Source organism: Medicago sativa, chromosome 1, assembly GCF_051527215.1.
Source record: "Medicago sativa cultivar Bolivia chromosome 1, Bolivia_mono, whole genome shotgun sequence".
Lineage (NCBI taxonomy): Eukaryota > Viridiplantae > Streptophyta > Magnoliopsida > Fabales > Fabaceae > Medicago > Medicago sativa.
Genome location: NC_140749.1, coordinates 76086396 through 76104203, shown reverse-complemented (window position 1 = coordinate 76104203; position 17808 = coordinate 76086396). Strand labels below are relative to the sequence as shown.

Here is a 17808-nt window from a genome sequence, read left to right as displayed (position 1 = left end):
GAATATTTTCCTTAAAAAAAAATTTATATGAATATTTCGTTTATTTTGGTAAAATTGGTACGTATATATCTTTCCTTTGGTCATAGTGAATGTACTAGAAAATTGTAGACAATAAAATTGGAAAAAGGATTGGTACCTCCATACAACAAAATGATTGTGCTCAAATAAATTTTTCTATTTGTGAGTTTTGTTAGCAACACTTTTTTTTTTTGAAATGGCAAATTTTGTTCTCGTCGAGTAGGTGCAAGACGCACTAAAAACTCGCGGAAAGAACGGAAAATAAATACAACTTGATGCCGCATATACACGGAACACACCACCCCAAAAAACCTATATGACAACAAGCAATGAGCTGAATCATACTTGCAAGAACCAAGCATACCCCCGCCTCACTCTCGAAATTAGCAACACTATTTCTAACACTCATGATGAGTCATAGAATAGTCTATTTTAATGCTTTATTTAGTTTAGTTTTAATTAAGATTTGATTTTATTTTATTGCATTTTATTTCCTTTTTGAATATTTTACTTTAAATTGCTTTTTATTATATTTTAGGAACGAATATATGGTGGAAGGTGTCTTGGAGCAAAAGAAAGAGGACTGGAGCAAATACAGTGCGAAAATACGAAGATACGGGACAAAAATATAATCCCCCCTTACCAGAAGCTTGGCACGGCCCATGCCAACATGTGGCACGGCCGTGCTCGTCCCAGAACCCTCTTTTGCTGCTTTTTCTTCGGGCCCAAGTTACCCTGTTGCAGCTTTACTGTTTTATCCTTTTAGTTGCTTAGTTTCTAAGTCGATTGTAAAGCTATAAATAGAGTAGCTCTCCACCATAAACATTCACCTTACCTTTGCTTAGAATATTTTAGTTATTATTTCAATAAAGTCTTTTATTCCTTTACTTTCTCTTTCGCAATTTATTTTATTGTCTTCTCTCTTCTTCCCCCATGTCTACGATGAACATGAGTGAGTAGTGTAACACCCTATTTCTAGTAAGCGGTAAAACGCGCGAATACATCAGACATATTCTAGAAATAGATGCTACGTCTCCGAATAAACCATAAAACATACATGCATAAAGATCATGTTACACAATATAGCAGCTGAACGTACATATAATTCATAAACAATCTCTGGATCTCCAAACTAAATACAAATGTATCATCCAAATCTCAACAACAAATAACATCTCAACTCCAAATACATAGTTCAATAAAAACCAACATGCAAGAACTACCCTAGATCAGAGCCCTAATCTAGACACTTGCATGAAAAAGAGGAACTCCACTCCTCGGCATCATCAAGCAAACAACTAAACTACACCTGCACGCCGTCTACCCATCCATACAGAGAGGTAGGCGGTCCACCATAGACCACTGAGGGTTAGCATTACATCATCATAATCCATAAAAGATTTAAACAAGAACATTGGAAATGAAAGATATATTCAAGAATACAAAATAACAAACCATACATGTATTCACAGTATTCATGATTCTCATACCATTCAAACCATTCCATATCATCATTCCAAGTTCATATCAGCAAGTGTATCATACACGTATCACATATACATAACCCTCCCTCCTAGAACACTAGCATCACATGATCATTATTATCCCCCATCACTTACCTTTCAAGCTATCACATTATTATCATAGCATAGCATGCATATTCAACCTCTAATCAAGTCATCAACAAAAGCTCATCATTTATCAACATCAATCAATGAAAACGTTACTCACTTCATTACTCATCTAGCATGCTTATCTCAACGAGTACAATTCATCATATCGAAGTTATAAGCAAGCCATCATCGTTATCAAAGAACATCACCACATCATATATGTATATATACATATACAAATCTCACCTCATCATTATTATTAAAATAACCATCATCAATTGATTCACCAAGTGTATAAGCACAAACAATTAAGACATGCAATTAGAGCATAATACAATTAGTCACAACCATCCACAAAATTCACGAATGTACATATACACCGATCCACATAATCACAACATTCACCAAATTTCACCAATACACAAATTCACCAAGTCATATATTCAATTATGACACAACTCATCAATTATTCAAATGCATGCAATGTTCTAGACTCTTCTCTAGATGCATGTGGTACCAAAACACCTCAAGGTCGTCACCTTCGATGCAACAAAAACATCGTACTCACCTCAATTGGATATAAAATCCGCCACCATCAGTCTTGGATATAAAATCCACCACCATCAGTCATGAATGCATAAACATATGACTCGACTCAATGCATATGTTCACACAAACAATAATCACCTCAACATCACCAATACTTGTATATATGCAATCATCAACAATTCACCACCAATTTAACATATATACAATCACCAACAACATCAAAAATCACACAACATGAAGTTGTCACATAATTACACCACCAACAATCAACATTTAACATGTTCAACAAACAACATAACATAAACATGTTCATCACCATTCAATTAGTATATATGCATCGACAACAATTCACCACCTGTTGACATTTATACAATCACCAACAACATCCACAATTCAATCAACATATAATTGTCACATATATACATCATCAATCATCTCCACATAAATCGACATATAGTTGCCACATTTCCATATAATTCTTTACAATCCAAATAAAGGAACAAATACAACATATGATCACAAACATCATATTCATCACTCAATAACCATTCATACACCATTTCATAGTCATATTAATCTATTCATAAAGGGTTCAAAAGCAATTGACTCTCAAAAATCATTTTATACCAAGTTCGTCTCCAAAAAACACAACGTTGAAAATAATTGAGCACCTAAGCCAAAACCAAGAAAACGAGCTCAATTTCCTATGCCATGTATCCTCACAAGTCACACATATGTGCAGTAGAGGTTACATAAGCATTTCATTGGCCAAATACGATGAGTTCATAAAAATCACAAAGTTCGTCTCACCGAAACACTTTTCAAGAAATTTTCTATTTTTTAAGCAAAACAAGTTAAATCCCTCACATCATAGTTTAAATACTACTAAACACCTTAATTGAACTTATAAAACATAAGTTTGAAGTTTGGAAACAATCCAAAGGGTTTGGGTCGATTTAGAAATAGTTATGCGGATTTTTCGTAAAATTTTCTCTAAGACCTCCTCGGAGTATTTGCCTCATAACTCAAAAACCAAGAATCATTTTCAAGTCAAACCAAAGTCATTGGAAAGCTAACAAAATTATCTACAACTTTCATGTTTACACCGAAAGCCAATTCAAAACAGAAACGAGGGAAAAAGACGCAAGAACGCGAAACAGGGGATGCTGCCACTGTGCAGCTCACCGTGGCGAGTAAATCTACTCGCGAGGCGAGTAAGCTCACCGTGAGCACCTCCTGCTCGCCTCCCACTCGCTGTGGCGAGTTCGGACAGTCCTGTTACTAGAAAAACTCACTTTTTCACCCCAAAACCCCAATTTTGACTTCCCAAAGCTCAAATTTGATCCCAAAGTTTGTTTAAACATTTCTAAACATAAAAAAACATTCAAAATCATGTAAAACTTGCATCAAAACATCCTTACAACAAAAATCATCATTTGACCTATTTTCATAAACTTCAAAAATAACAACACAAATTCATAGCAAGCTCAATGAATATAATTCCCCAAGGTTTCAATCATCAACAACAACATCTCTCACCAACAACAACAACAACCAAACATGAATTCATCAATAATTCATCAACAACAACATCTCTCAACAACAACAACAACAACCAAATATGAATTCATCAATAATTCATCAACAACAACATCTCTCAACAACAACAACAACCAATCATGGGTTCATCAATAATTCATCAACAACAACATCTCATATCAACAATTTTTGGGTAAAACACAAAGCATACATATGTACATGATTTAAGCTTGCAATTTCATCATCAACAACTCAATTAGCATTCAATTTACATACCCAAACATTGCATCACAACATAAGCACGAATTTCACAATTAATTAAGTTCAATTCATCAATTTTCATAAAATGGGTAAAAAGAAAAAGTTAGGAATTATGGTTGAAACCTAACCCTCTTACCTCTAGCACCAAGAATCTCTAACCCAAGCTTCAATTGAGCTCCTAGATGATGGATCCCCTCTTCAAGCTCTAACCCTTGATCTTGTTGTTGCCTCTAGTCTCTATCTCTTCTCTTCCCAAATGAAATGAAATGAATAATGTTTGTAAAACCTAGTTTTACCAACAACTAGAGTTTATATACTAGCTCTACTCAATTGGGCTTATTTCTTAAACCTTAATGGGCCTAACCCATTTCTATTCTAACACCCCAAAATGTCACTACTCACTTAATGGTAAATTATAACACTAACGGTCACTTAATGATAATTAAAATAATTACTACCCCCTCTCTAGTAACTTGGTAAAATAATACTCTTACTAAGCACTAAAAAAATAATAACTTTCTGCAAAATTACAAAATTGCCACTGCCCTCAAATGACCAAAACGCCCCTAAGTTCACAATGACTAAAATACCCTTCTACACCGAATTCTACAATTCCCAACCAAAAATACACACAGAGGCAAATAATCACATAAGAGCACATATAACACACATAAATAAATAATAAAATAAAACTAGCGAAAATCGGCTGTTACAAGTAGACTTCTTTGTCTTGGGATTGTTGGAAAAGTCTAATGACATAATCCTAATAAACCAAGCTTTAACCCTAATTCTATGTAGCCGTAATTTCTAATTTAGATTCACCGTTTTAACATGAATTAACAATTATCAAACTGTGGAAGCGAAAGCGGAGGGTTTGATAATTGTTAATCCATTATCCCAAACATCAATTCATAAAGCGAGAGCGGAGCTTTGATGTTGGAACAAGTGAATCTAGACAATAATTGCAAGACAGCGAAATAGTCCTTGCAATTATTGAGACACAAGTAGTTTCAATCCTTATAAGCATCTTCTAGTAATCAAGTCAGCGAAATAGGCTTGGTTACTAGAAGTAAACTCTCACCGGACTTTCATCGGAAAGGTGAGGGGCTAAAGGGAAACCGGTCTTAAGAAATTACGGTGTAAATCATGGAATTAGAAGTTAAAGTCTTGTCTAGTGAAAGATTTGTTATTATGACAAACCAATGATCCCAAGGCTCTTTATTATTATTGTTATTTACCTTCAGCAATCAAACCTCCTTCTTACTAAACTTTCTCCTCCTCTAATCATTCTTTAAAGGTTAATTGAATTTAACAACTCCCTAGCGAAACGATACTCTTTACTACTATTATTACTTCGATAGACCGTGCACTTGCGGTTTGGCCTATCAACTCACTGTTTTATTGATTTAAACAGAAGTGAATCTCACACTTTAATAATGAATTCCACTTAAAGTAGCATACATTGATAGAGTATAATCTAATAAGAGAATAAAAGTTAGAAAGAGTATTAAAAAGAGTGTCGATAAGATTCCTATTCGTTGGAATGCAAGTTTCGGCCAATTTGTGAAACATAAAATTGATTGATGATGAAAATGCTTATGATTCAAACATGAAATTTGCTATAAAAAAAAACATGAAATTGAGTTTATTGAGAGAGAAGATGGAAAAATAATTAAGAGGTGATTAAGAGAGAGGAATTGACGTAGAGAAATAAGTTGTAAATTATAGAGGGATGTAAAGAAGTGAAATATTGCAGAGGGTGCAGAGAATGTAGGAGAGAATTCGACTAAATGTTGTAAGAGGGATGTAGAAAAGTTTTGTAGGAAATTATTTAAATCTATGTCTTGCATAGTTAACATTCCTGAAACAAAATAAAACAAAAATCATTAAAATTATAAGATTAATTAACTTAAATCATTAATAATATAGATAGATCCAACTACAAAAAACAAATAAGCCCCGTTTACATGGGTTTGATCTCTTGTTTCTATCCATCCCATCCCCTCCCATTCATCCTCTTGAGACTATATATCTTCCTCGTTAATCATTCTTTTTTTCATCTTTCTCCTTTTTGCAGCTGCTTGAGGGGTACCATTTACATGCCTTTTCTCTCTACTCAATGTGTTTCTCTTTCTCTTTCTTGCACTTGTTTGAGAGGTTCCATTTACAACCTTCTTATTTTTGTTTCTCTTTCTTGCAACCGCTTGAGAGGATCCATTTACAGCATTACGCCCAACTGCAACATCACATTGAAGTAGTTTACAACCAATTTTGTAATAAGAGTAAACATTAATAGTAGCAAGTTTAGCAAGTTCTTTGCTAAGGCAACCCCAGTCATATGCCGTGGTTAAAGGCCTGTACTTCCTTAAATCAAGCTTACATACCACAAAAGCTAATTCATCAACACCACAAAAACTCAAATGAGGCATCTTCATCACACTTACTGCGAAGGGTCCAAGCTCAACAGCATTTCTACATCCAAACCCATATTGCTTCTCCAACTTAGCCAAATTCTCTTTGATTCCAACTCCAACAAATGTAACATTTGGGAGACGAAGAGAATTAAGCAGTGATTTGTGGACAGAATCATATGCCCAACTCTCATAGCAATTGAAACAGAATCATATGCCCAACTCTCATAGCAATTGAAACCATTTAGGTGAATGATAAGACACGAGTGTCCATCACAGAGTTGCAGTGTTGCACATTTGGATTTGGTAACGGTTCCTGGCTCTGTGCCATGTAACAGAAGCCATTCAGCATCAAGCCCAATTCAGGTTTTGTCCAATGTAGGAAATAGGAGTACAACTCTCGGGAACATATGAAATTAAATACCATGTCAGTTTATTATTAAGTCCGAATACTCATTTTTGTATTTTAAAATGTTTTAGATTATTCTCATAAGTCATACTTCAAACCTTGTGTGTACTTTTGGCAACCTCTCTTTGCTTTCAGAAGATTGCCTAAGATTTTAATGAATTATGATGTCTAAAATCTTTCAGTTCTCATTATCAACTTCAGTTTCGGTACAAACCAATCTAATTTTCGCAACTATTTTTCATTACCCCAAGACCTAAGGAAGCTACTCACTCTTCACGGTGAAGAACATAAACATAATAAAATAAAGAAAACAAAAAAAGAAAAGAAAAGAGAAAAACTATATTGAAACAAAATGTAGAAGTACAAGTGTTCTTGGTGGTAAATGATGTCAAACCAAAAGGAGAACATAAGCCTATTTATAAGCTAAGTGATACTCCATTCGGTCACATATGTAAAGCAAAAACCAAAAAGGCACACTTTTTAAGAAAATGGTTTAGATGCATTTAAGTCATTATAAAAAACCACATCTTTCCAATTTTATCCTTGAAGTGCTTTGGAAAGTGATGAAATTGTGCCCTTAGGGCACATGTTAAGAAACCCAAAAAAGAAATATTCTCTAAAATTTTATGCATTCAATTCATTAAAAAGTTAAAGATTAAATGTAATACACGTATTCCAATAAACTATTTCTATATTTGATGCATTAACTTGTGCCTTAAGGGCACAAGTTAACATTTCCCATAGTTATAATAGATTTAATTGAACGGTAACTTTGGAATAGTAACATCAAATATACTAATAATTATAGTAGGCTTTTGCTTACATTTCGAGACCAAAGGGAGTACTACATTCATGCATACACTCACAAGTATGAGATTAATAAGATTTCAAACTTCAAGAACCAAAGCCAACCCCACCAAACCAACACCAAATATTGATATGGCACAAGCGAGAAAAGGTTTACCCATAAAGATTGGTCAATCATCGTCTTCTTTTACTAAATTCCAAACATTATCTCGGACATCTTTTAAAACACCTTCTAGATGTTTGGAAGAATTATCCGTAAGTGTTAAGATTGTATCGATTGGTTTTAACTATCCCATATATACCGAGTTTCTTATAAACTGAAAACAACATGGATTTAAATTATCATCAAATCACAAAAAATACTCCTTAAGTTCATAGTTCCTATTAAGCAAACAAAAAAACTTCCTTTAAATTGGGAAGCTATTCACTATTAGTTAAGAGTTAGGACATTCAACTCCTTTATCAAAATCGTTTTCTCGATGACATTCAAAAAAGATGACTCGTGACAGGACTTCAACGAGAGGAGGGTTAATGAAGTGTTGTTTGAATATTTTAAAAAGGTTTTTAGTATTCTACTCACTATTAGGTTCGTCTATTTTTTGGGCGGATGGTGTGAGTAGTTTAAATGACGGGATAGAAACATAAAGTTTATCTTTTCCCTCCTCAATTTCCTTACAGTTACAACTCTAATCTTCTTTAGGAAATACAACATATTATAGCAGAAACATCATTTAAAAAATCTTAATCTTACATATCCCCCTTTATTAGGTGTGACACTTGATTATTTGCCGATTAGTTGCTTTGATCTTTAGCCCACAAAATCTTATATTCTTTCAGAGGACAACATTGGGTCATGATATGTAAAAAATTAAATAAAAGCTTATAAATCATGATATGTATTATCATGGCAATTCATGTTAGCTTGAATTATATTAAGCCCAAATACCCATTTTGCATCAGAAAAAAAACTTAGGCTATTCTAATGTTTTCACTTAACCACACTATTTTACAATAGAGTGTCTTCTGACTTTTTTCCTAGAGATTGAGCTAGCTTATTCCATTAATCCATTCCATGACAAACATTCATCAACATAGATCACCAACTAACAAAGACGAACAAGACCCGTATCAAGTCCACCCACAACATTAGATTGAAGTAGTGTGCTCCCAATCTTGTAATAAGAATAAACATTGACAGTTACAAGTTTGGCAACTTCTTTGCTGAGGGGTTGACAAGTATAATTATAGCCCGTTGTTTTTGGCCTGTGCTCTTGAAGATCAAGTCCATTCACCACAAAAGCTAACTCGTCAACACCGCAAAAACTTAAACGAGGCTTTTTCATAGCAGCAGCAGCTAAATGTCCAAGTTCCACAGCATTTTTGCATCCAATCCCATAGTGCTTCTCCAACTTTGCCAAATTCTCTTTGATACCAACTCCTACAAAGGTATACTGCGGCATATTGAGAAAATTAACCAGTGAATTGTGGACGAAATTCTCACTCCAATTATCAGACATACGAAAATGATGTAGGTGAATAATAAGACACAAGTTTCCATCACAGAGTTGTATGGTTGCACATCTGGGTCTTGCAAAAATTCCGAGTTTATGTCTACTATCAGTTTGGAATATAAACCACTCGGCATCAAATCCAATGACTTTGGTTTGATGATTATTAGAAGGGCGAAGGAAGTTAGATATATCCTCGTAACCCTGCTTGGTCTCCATATGTGTGTTGTAGAAACAAGACGGTACTTCTACAATACAAATGAACACAATTCAGAAGAAAAAAAGACGAGGACTATTTATAGGAGTTATTTCACATCATCATGCAGTTTATGCTTTGTAGAATATCAAAAGGATTGCATCACGGAGTTTAATTGCATTTAGCTCGAGAAACATAGGAAATAGAAGCAATTCAACTCTCAGTAATATTCCGTCTCAAAAAAAAAAACTCGGGAAGATTATGTCAATTTTTTTTTGGGAATCCGTAAATTTCAATCAGCATTGCTATTCAACCCGAAAAAATCCATCCCGAGGGCATCAAGAATTAAAAGCAACCAATGAAAGCTTTGCTTTTCCCACAATTCATGGTAGGTCATATGGAAAAAGGAGGAAGTCAAAAAAGGTGGCTGTGTGGAATACACGCTGGGGCTGATTCGGGATAAAAACCTGTCGGGAACTTTAGCATTTTTCAATTTCAATATCTTAAATATTTTCTCCTACTTCCGAAATTCAGGCTTTTACATCTTGGCAACGCGTTCAATATTTTCTCCCTATTTTTCAAAAAGAATACCGATTTCTAAATTATATATACTAGACCTTGCACCCGTGCTGCCGCACGGGTCATAATTACTGGAAACAAAACATTCAAATAATATAAAAAAAAAATGTTCTTATGGTGCAGATACAATGGAAATAATACAATTATTTACAATAGACACCAATAAATTATATTGTATATACATTCATTAATGTTAAATAAGTCATTAAAAAATTGTATTACCATTAAACATGACACGATAAATCGTTTTTTTATTTTTTATCGATTAGTCTAGTGTTTAGAATTTCACCCTCTAGCGTGAAGTACTATTGACGCAAACACCATCGTCATTGATTATCATAATCTTCAAGTCACGTAACTCTCGACATTGCAACATACAATTGACTATGTGAGAAGACGGACTGTGGAAGGTATACACCAACATGTTTGAGTGACTACCTAAACCTACTTGGAACCTTTCTTATTGAAACTCTATTTTTAAATAAGTATGTTTAGATGAATGGTGAGTTGACCAAAATCATGGTGACACTGTTGCTGTAAAAGTTCCAAACTGTAACTTTAGCTAAAATTGCAGTAGCACACTGAGATTATGAGAATGTTACCGTCAATCCAAACATGCACTAAGTTTCACAGCAATTTGGAATTGCAACATAAAGCCATAATCTAAGCACTTATATAATAGCACAAAAGTGATTGAAGTGTTAGTGCTAGGTTTGCATTGGAAACCATTTCTATATTGTAGTATATTACAACACTAAGCATAGTGTTTATTGTTATTAAAATGGGTTTTGGTGCTGACATAATTTGTCTTTGTCCTCTCAAATTGAATTAAACAATGCATTACTACCACTAATCAAAGATTTTGAAAGTTAAAAAAAGATATCGCTTACATGAATATTTAGATAATTGCGTACAGTATAGAGCATAGCTTACATAGAAGCTCAAAATCAAACTCTTATGTATAATCATTACAATCAATAAAATAAAAGTGTACATCAAACACCCTGTTAAACTTATACTTGACCCAAAAACCACTCCATAGTAGTACATATTAATGTATCAAAATTCAAAACTGCACACTCCTTCCACAATGCCCACCTGTTCCTGCCATAGATTGTCAAAACCGTATCAATCATAGTTCATTTTGAAACTGTAATACACATCTTTTAGCTAGAATTTCTTTTACTTTGTCACATGTTTAAAAAAAATTCCAAAACTTTTATTTCTTGTTTACTGATTTGAACTTGACTCGATCCATTCACAAAGCTTACTATGTTATTCATTATTTAGGGCACTTTTGCACTCAGCACAATAATCAAATAAAACCATGCATCTTACACATGTATAGGATTATTAATATAGATAAAGCATAATATATCACTTTAATCATTCAAATCATTAAGAAAAAAAAACTTAAAGTGGTGTTCTCGATGAAAATAAAATAGGAACCACCATCAATTTATACCCAAACACAAAAGACAAACCTGGCTAAAACTTCCCTTGTAGCTTGTGCAACCAACTAACTTAGCATCAACATCCCTTAAACACAAAAAGCAAAAAAAAAACTCAGACTGAAACAAATATTCATTATGCTAGTGGAAACATAAATTTGGCGATCTTTGGAGCCTTACCTGGAAAACAAAAATTAAATTTCCAGTTAGATTAAAGCAGTTCATTCGTCATGGAATGCAAGTGAAAACACTTGAATTTAAATGTACACCACAACAGACCTTTGGTAGCCATGGATGCGTCTCAAAAGAGTTCAAGAAATCAAATCCCTTCTACTAAACTTTAGTATTTGCTTAAACTATCAGATGACAATGGCCATAGAAACCGAAGTGGAACATGAATTTTAAGGAATGACATAGGGGTCTCAATAAATGTGCATGTATTAAACAAACTGAGACACAAAAAACAAAGTAGTTAATGATGTCCCCTAGTTGCACGTCCCAAAGGCGTGTATTAAATTTAACTGTCTGTGGCATCTTAGCACAATATCACCTTGAGCACACAAAAAAGAGAGAGAGGTTGACTGTGCATTAGTGAGTAGAGATGAGGGAAATATGCTACCTAACTAACCTATCATCCTGAGCAGATCAACATGGTTAATGCATTGATTTTTTTGAGCAACTAAACCAATCCATGTGATCAAGTGTTTGATGGCAGTTAGCGAGTCATCGATCACATGGATGCACTGTCCCACTTTGAGCAACTACAGACATTAATGGATACTGCCAGCAGTTGTATGGGGTGAAAAAAAAGAAAAATGATCTCTGCGTGGAAGCCATATAGAAACATGAAAAGGGATGAATGTGATACTTCTTGTGGGGAATTTAGGAAGGGACACCTTTATATCCATTATAATCGCTGATATACAACCATTTAAAAATGAAACGTACGTGTAGAATCCAAAATTTAGTCTTATAGTACTCTTTCAAAGTTATATAAGGATTATAACATCAGTCAAGTGCCACAATTTTAGAGTGTCAAAGTGCCGCAATTTTAATCATATAAATGATCCGTCATGGCATGAGCAAACAGTCAAGTGCCGCAATTTGCCATCTCTCTGCAGATGGTTTGTTTGAAATCTAGCTAACATGTGCAGTACCAACATTCCTGAGGTTTATAGTTGTTTTACATGTCTATAAAATAGATTTTGCATTTGATAATATCTTTAGCATATTACAAATTGTATCAAAAATTACAAAAAGTATAGATGAAGAAAGAAACAAAAGTTCAAGTCTAAAACCCTGCACCCAAACCATGCAACAGAAAGATAACGGGGACTAAAACATATAGTAATAAGGACAATATGGCAGCAAAAACATACAATATCACAATAGGCAAAATAAAGATAGCTCACCAAATTGTCAGAAATTGCTGCTAAGTGATTTTTTAATACTTGAAACTGCCAAAAGTTCATCACCGTAAGACTTTTCACTGAACACATCTCTTCCCTTAGTTGCTTTGCATCTTTAAGCTCTCTTCAACTGTATTACATTCGAAAAATTACCTACAATGGATATAAATATCAAAATAATCTATAATCAAAGCATAAATTGATGTCAAAAGTTCAACAGATATGTAAATTAGGAAAATGCATAGAGAAGAAAATAAGAATGAGACTTCCCATCAAGAAAACCTCAACTGAGTTATAGTGGTCCTTTTACCAGACACTTAGAATGCACAGTAGCTTTCGTCGAAAGAAATGCTCTGTGTCTGATACAACATATTGACTACTTTTTACACTGTCAGTGTAAAAATTTCAATTAGCATCATAAGAGATTCAAAAAATTCAAAAAAAATAAAATAAAAGAAATAACAGATACAAAGCTCTGGTATTTATCTCTATGGTGTATCATGATCTACATGTTTTACATAGTCAAACAAATAAAGCGATTATACTTGGTGTATCACTTCACTTAGTCAAACAAATACGATGCTCTGGTATTTATCTCTATAGTGTATCATGATCTACATGTTTTACAGAAAATCTCATACAGTCTTCAAATTGGCACAACAACGAAAAGAAATAACAGAATTACATAAATCGGGATATAGAATAAATTGAAAATAAAGTTCGATGAAGCTGCAGATGACTTTTAAATTCAGAATCAGTGAGAATCTAATGTAGAGGAAAAAAAGCAATGGTCAAGATCTAATACCCCTCAACTTTACAACTTTCCACTAATTTGTCTATGCACCTTATTGCTGCAACTCTACACCATTTGCTCATACTAAATAACTTTGTTTACCATGATCTGAAACTTGTTAAAACAATAAAACAGGAAAGATATCAACAACAGCAAAAGAAGAAGAAAAATCTAAAATACAAAAAATTAAGAGAATAAGAGATTAGAAGAAAGAGGCAAATGGTGAGAATTGAGAAAGGAAAATAAAATAAAGGAAATGAGTCACGAAAAAGGAAGCCATAGACATATGACCAATAATCAATTTGTACTACTTATTATTCAATCTATGCACCTACCAAAACATGCATATTTTTAATATTGGAAATGGGATGTTCTTGAAAAACTGCAACTATAAAGAATTAAAATAGCTTAAATTGAGAATGGAAATATTGAACTTGAACAATAAAAAAATTAAAATAGCTCAAATTGAAAGGGCATACAGTAGGAGATGATCCAAAATGCAGTATAACTTCATGAATCAAAGCTAATATCATAGATTTATTTCCTCTCACAAATCAAAGTCTCTTCAACTAAGCAAGTAGCAACCTACAAAATAGAAACAATATAGATTAAACTTTGGAACAAAAGTGAAAGATTGATAAAGAAATACAAATGCAGGAGTTTTTAACTGATTATAACAGCTTGCCGAGTTTTTAACTGATTGTCACAGCTTGCCAGTTTTGCACTTCTGGTGCTTGGCCTATAATATATGCCGATTGAAAAAAAAAAAAAAAGCACATGAGTTTAAGAGAAAATGATGCAAATTTTTGTTTCCAGGAAGAGAAAAACAAAAAACCCTAAAAAATTGGAAATGGTTAAAGGAAGATCAAAACAAATCTATCACAGTATGAATAGGAGAAATTAGTGATAAATGTTCAACCTGGAGGTGACCTCGTTGAAGAGGTGTTCGATTTCGCAACGGAGAGGACATGGTGGGAATGGTGTGGTTGATTTCTGATTCGCAACGGGAGATTCTGATTCTGATTCGTCCAATCATGAGACCTTCAATATCCACATCTTCGTATCTTGAACTCGTAAATCTCAAAATGATCGCATGAATACGCATCCACCGCTGAATCCGCCGGCGCAAAAGCTTTCTTGATTCGTGAGAGAGAGATAGAGAGAAAAGAGATGTAGTTGATTTCTGATCCTTGAGAGAGATTTATAGAGAGAATGGGAAGAAGAGAGATTGTAGGTAATAAACTTGGAACAGAGAGGAAAGAGGTTGGAAATCAAAAGGTTGCATATTGAAAAAGAAGAACATGTCTCGGTAATTACCAATTAGTTGTATTTGTAATTGTATTCTTTGGTAAAACGTGTGTGCAATTAATGCAGAGTTAGTGAGAATATGTGGGAGGGAGATTTGAAATTTGAATTTGACATTAAATGTAGTTAAAGCAAAGGTTTCCCGCTCAAATGCTAGGATTAGGGTTTGCAAGTTTTGTTTACATTGTAGCTTAGGATTAGATAATAAGGATAGTCCCTTTAAATTCCATACAAATTAAAAAATAGTCCCCCGTCTCTATTATAAAAGGAAAATCTACTTTTTAGATTTAGTCAATAAATAATGTATTTAATTTCTAATATATAAAATAAATACATTATTTATTGAATGAAATTAAAATGTGGCCATTCTCTTATAACAGAGACCGAAATAATATTTATAGCACTACTCGATAAAAAAAATTGTTTGTGAGTATATATTGGATATTATAAAAAAAAAAATTATATCGTTACAAAATTATTTATGATTAATGATATCAAAAAGTGAAAAAGATAAATTAAAAGAGTTAAAGAAACGTAATGTTGGTGATCGGACCATTTCCCATTTTCATTGCACACAAATCCGACAGATCTAAACACCGCAATGCATAAGATACTTGCAATTTATAACCAGCGGCGAAGCTAGCTGAAATTTTACGCCGGGGCCAAATATAATCCTAAAGAGTGAGACAGTGCTAAACATATGAGTGTTTTAGAGACTAAAACCAAATTTAATAGTAAACATAACTACTATTTAATACTAATTTCATCTTAGAAACTGAACTTAAAAATTTCATCTTAGGAACTTAACTTAAAAATTATGAGTGTTCCAGAGACTAAAACCAGATTTAATCCTAAACATAACAACTATGTTTAAAAAAAAAATCACAATAATTTTTATTTACATGAAATGTAAATTAAAGCAATAACAAAGAAAATAAAAATTGACAATAACTATTTGGAAAAGTTGGATACAACACGTTTCAAAAAGTCAATTTTATTTAGGGTTAATTATGTTTTTGGTCCCTACAAAATTGCGACCTTGTAAGTTTAGTCCTTACTTAATTTTAATAGCATTTTTAATCCCTACAAAAAATTTCTGCACTCAATATTAGTCCTTACTCAATCCAAATTTGTTTAATTTATGCTTAAACTCTTAAGTTTTTCATCAATTTTTTACAGGCGTGTTAAGAACGTTATTAAAAAGTCCTCCGAAAAAATATCGCAAAAATTTAATTTCTACGTCCATATTTTTGTTACTTATATCTTAAACTTTTGTCGTTTTAAAAAATTCATATTTAATTTATTTCATGTTAAAAAATTATAGATTTTAGTAAATGAACCTTTCATAGTGTTCTAAACTTGTATAAAAAGAATCGTTAAAAAATTTAAGAGTTTAAGGATAATTAAACAAAATTTATTTTAGCAGGGACTAAAATTATAAGTAAATTTTTTTTGTAGGGATTAAAAATGCTATTAAAATTAATTAAGGACTAAACTTACAAGGTCGCAATTTTGTAGGGATCAAAAACATAATTAACCCTTTTATTTATAATTGATTGTATATTAAATAGACTAGTAATTTCTTTTCCACTTTAAACAAATAAGTTATTTACAAGAAACTCATTATCTGTTTAATTTGTTCCTGATTATTGTTTTGACAATTTTGATTCTTAGAAAATTTTTCTCTATATTTATTTTTGAGACTAAAAGTGTAAAACTAATACAAATAAATCTATCAATCATGTAGTCATTTTTTTAGTTTCTTATCTATGCTTATTTTCGTCAAATAAACTTATTTGGGGTAGCTAAATATTTTTTATTTGGGGTAGCTAAATATACCAACATACCAACCCATTCAAGAATAATACTTTTTTTGGGGTAGCCATGGCTACCTCATCCATTTGAAGGGCTACGCCCCTGTTTATAACGCCTCCAACAATAAAAGATTTCTACCGTTGAAACCAGTTGTTCATGACAACTTTGTTGAGGTTCCCTCAATACTTGTCTCCGCAATTATATAAATGCATCCCTTCATTTCTACCAAATATAGGTCTTAGTTTTGATCTTTTACCAACTTCAGCGTCAAAGTGTTTGTAGCACCCTTAACTTTCAACTTGACAAATCAATGTTCTAACTCGACCAACCATTCTCAATCACATTAGATCGGTGGCATCATCTGTGGGAACTGGTTTTTCTCATCTCTTTTGCTTAGATAAAACCACCTAAAAAATCTAAACACCCCAAAATGGCCAAAGAACAGTAGACACATCCTAGCAGCATCATTCGCCGACCCACTCCAGGGACAATAGAACATCTGTGACACACCTTTCACCACACCCAGACAAATGGTTGCACCACCAATGCTGATAGGAAGAACATAAGAAATCCTCATAAAGTTAGTTCAGGTAATGCGAAAATTAGACCAAATAGTTCAAGATCAAATCATGTGGTCGCAACAGGTGGAAAGCCAAAGGTACTTATTAGTTGTAACAAGTGAACACATCGTTGGATTGACACACATTCCTGCAATCACGTAAAGGAATGGATTACGCCTAGAAAGATTGAGGTCATGACAATTCCACGTCGATCATATATGATATCAACCTTTTCATAAACTGCCACGACATTCCACATCCTCTAGTCCAAACAACTCCAAAATAATGTTTGGAGGATGAGGAAAATTTGAAATGTCTCATTCCAACTACCTTGGAGAAAACATATAACATTGACAAGTACAATGGGACCATCGAACTTGACGAGCACATAGAGAACGTGGAATCCGTTGAAGACTATTATGGAGTGTGATGAGTGGTGAATTGCATAATTTTCACCCTCGCACTAAAAAAGGGATCATTACCTCGCGCAAGAGGCTTCTCGGAGATCCATAAACTCTTAGGAGGAACTACGATGTATGTTCATTTCCCACTTCATTGTCTCTTATTTCCAATAAAAGACATTAG

At 33.3% G+C, this 17808-nt stretch overlaps 2 protein-coding genes and 2 long non-coding RNA genes across 10 annotated transcripts; all 4 read right to left on the bottom strand.

The window, feature by feature from the left end:
• Positions 1–1123: 1123 nt before the first annotated feature.
• Positions 1124–4243, bottom strand: LOC146957503 (uncharacterized). Its single transcript, XR_015018786.1, has 2 exons — positions 4117–4243; positions 1124–1338 (listed from the first exon to the last, which is right to left on the bottom strand). It is a non-coding gene; the product is annotated as an uncharacterized LOC146957503 (long non-coding RNA).
• Positions 4244–5866: 1623 nt separating this feature from the next.
• On the bottom strand, positions 5867–6753 carry LOC146957502 (uncharacterized; the record flags this gene model as incomplete). The annotated part of the gene is made up of 2 exons (XM_085750634.1): positions 5867–6597; positions 6633–6753. Coding segments are annotated over 2 exons (714 nt in total), but the record flags the coding sequence as incomplete, so codon positions are not given.
• A 1722-nt stretch (positions 6754–8475) lies between these two features.
• LOC146957501 (protein RISC-INTERACTING CLEARING 3'-5' EXORIBONUCLEASE 1-like) lies at positions 8476–9796 on the bottom strand. The gene has a single exon (XM_085725866.1). It carries the CDS (start codon positions 9332–9334, stop codon positions 8711–8713), a length of 624 nt encoding a protein of 207 aa, XP_085581992.1. The 5' UTR covers positions 9335–9796; the 3' UTR covers positions 8476–8710.
• A 963-nt stretch (positions 9797–10759) lies between these two features.
• LOC146957500 (uncharacterized) lies at positions 10760–14884 on the bottom strand. 7 transcript variants are annotated; one of them, XR_015023211.1, is made up of 7 exons: positions 14463–14884; positions 14212–14282; positions 14023–14128; positions 13556–13651; positions 11621–13138; positions 11375–11521; positions 10760–10994 (listed from the first exon to the last, which is right to left on the bottom strand). It is a non-coding gene; the product is annotated as an uncharacterized LOC146957500 (long non-coding RNA). The 7 variants fall into 7 exon arrangements; XR_015023209.1 differs by having other exon boundaries at positions 11375–11429; positions 11522–13138; positions 14463–14883; XR_015023212.1 differs by having other exon boundaries at positions 10760–10988; positions 11375–11429; positions 11522–13138; positions 14463–14883.
• Positions 14885–17808: the final 2924 nt, after the last annotated feature.

Coding starts and splice junctions, on each gene's coding strand:
- LOC146957501 (XM_085725866.1), bottom strand. CDS start 9,334: ATGGAGACCAAGCAGGGTTACGAGGATATATCTAACTTCCTTCGCCCT.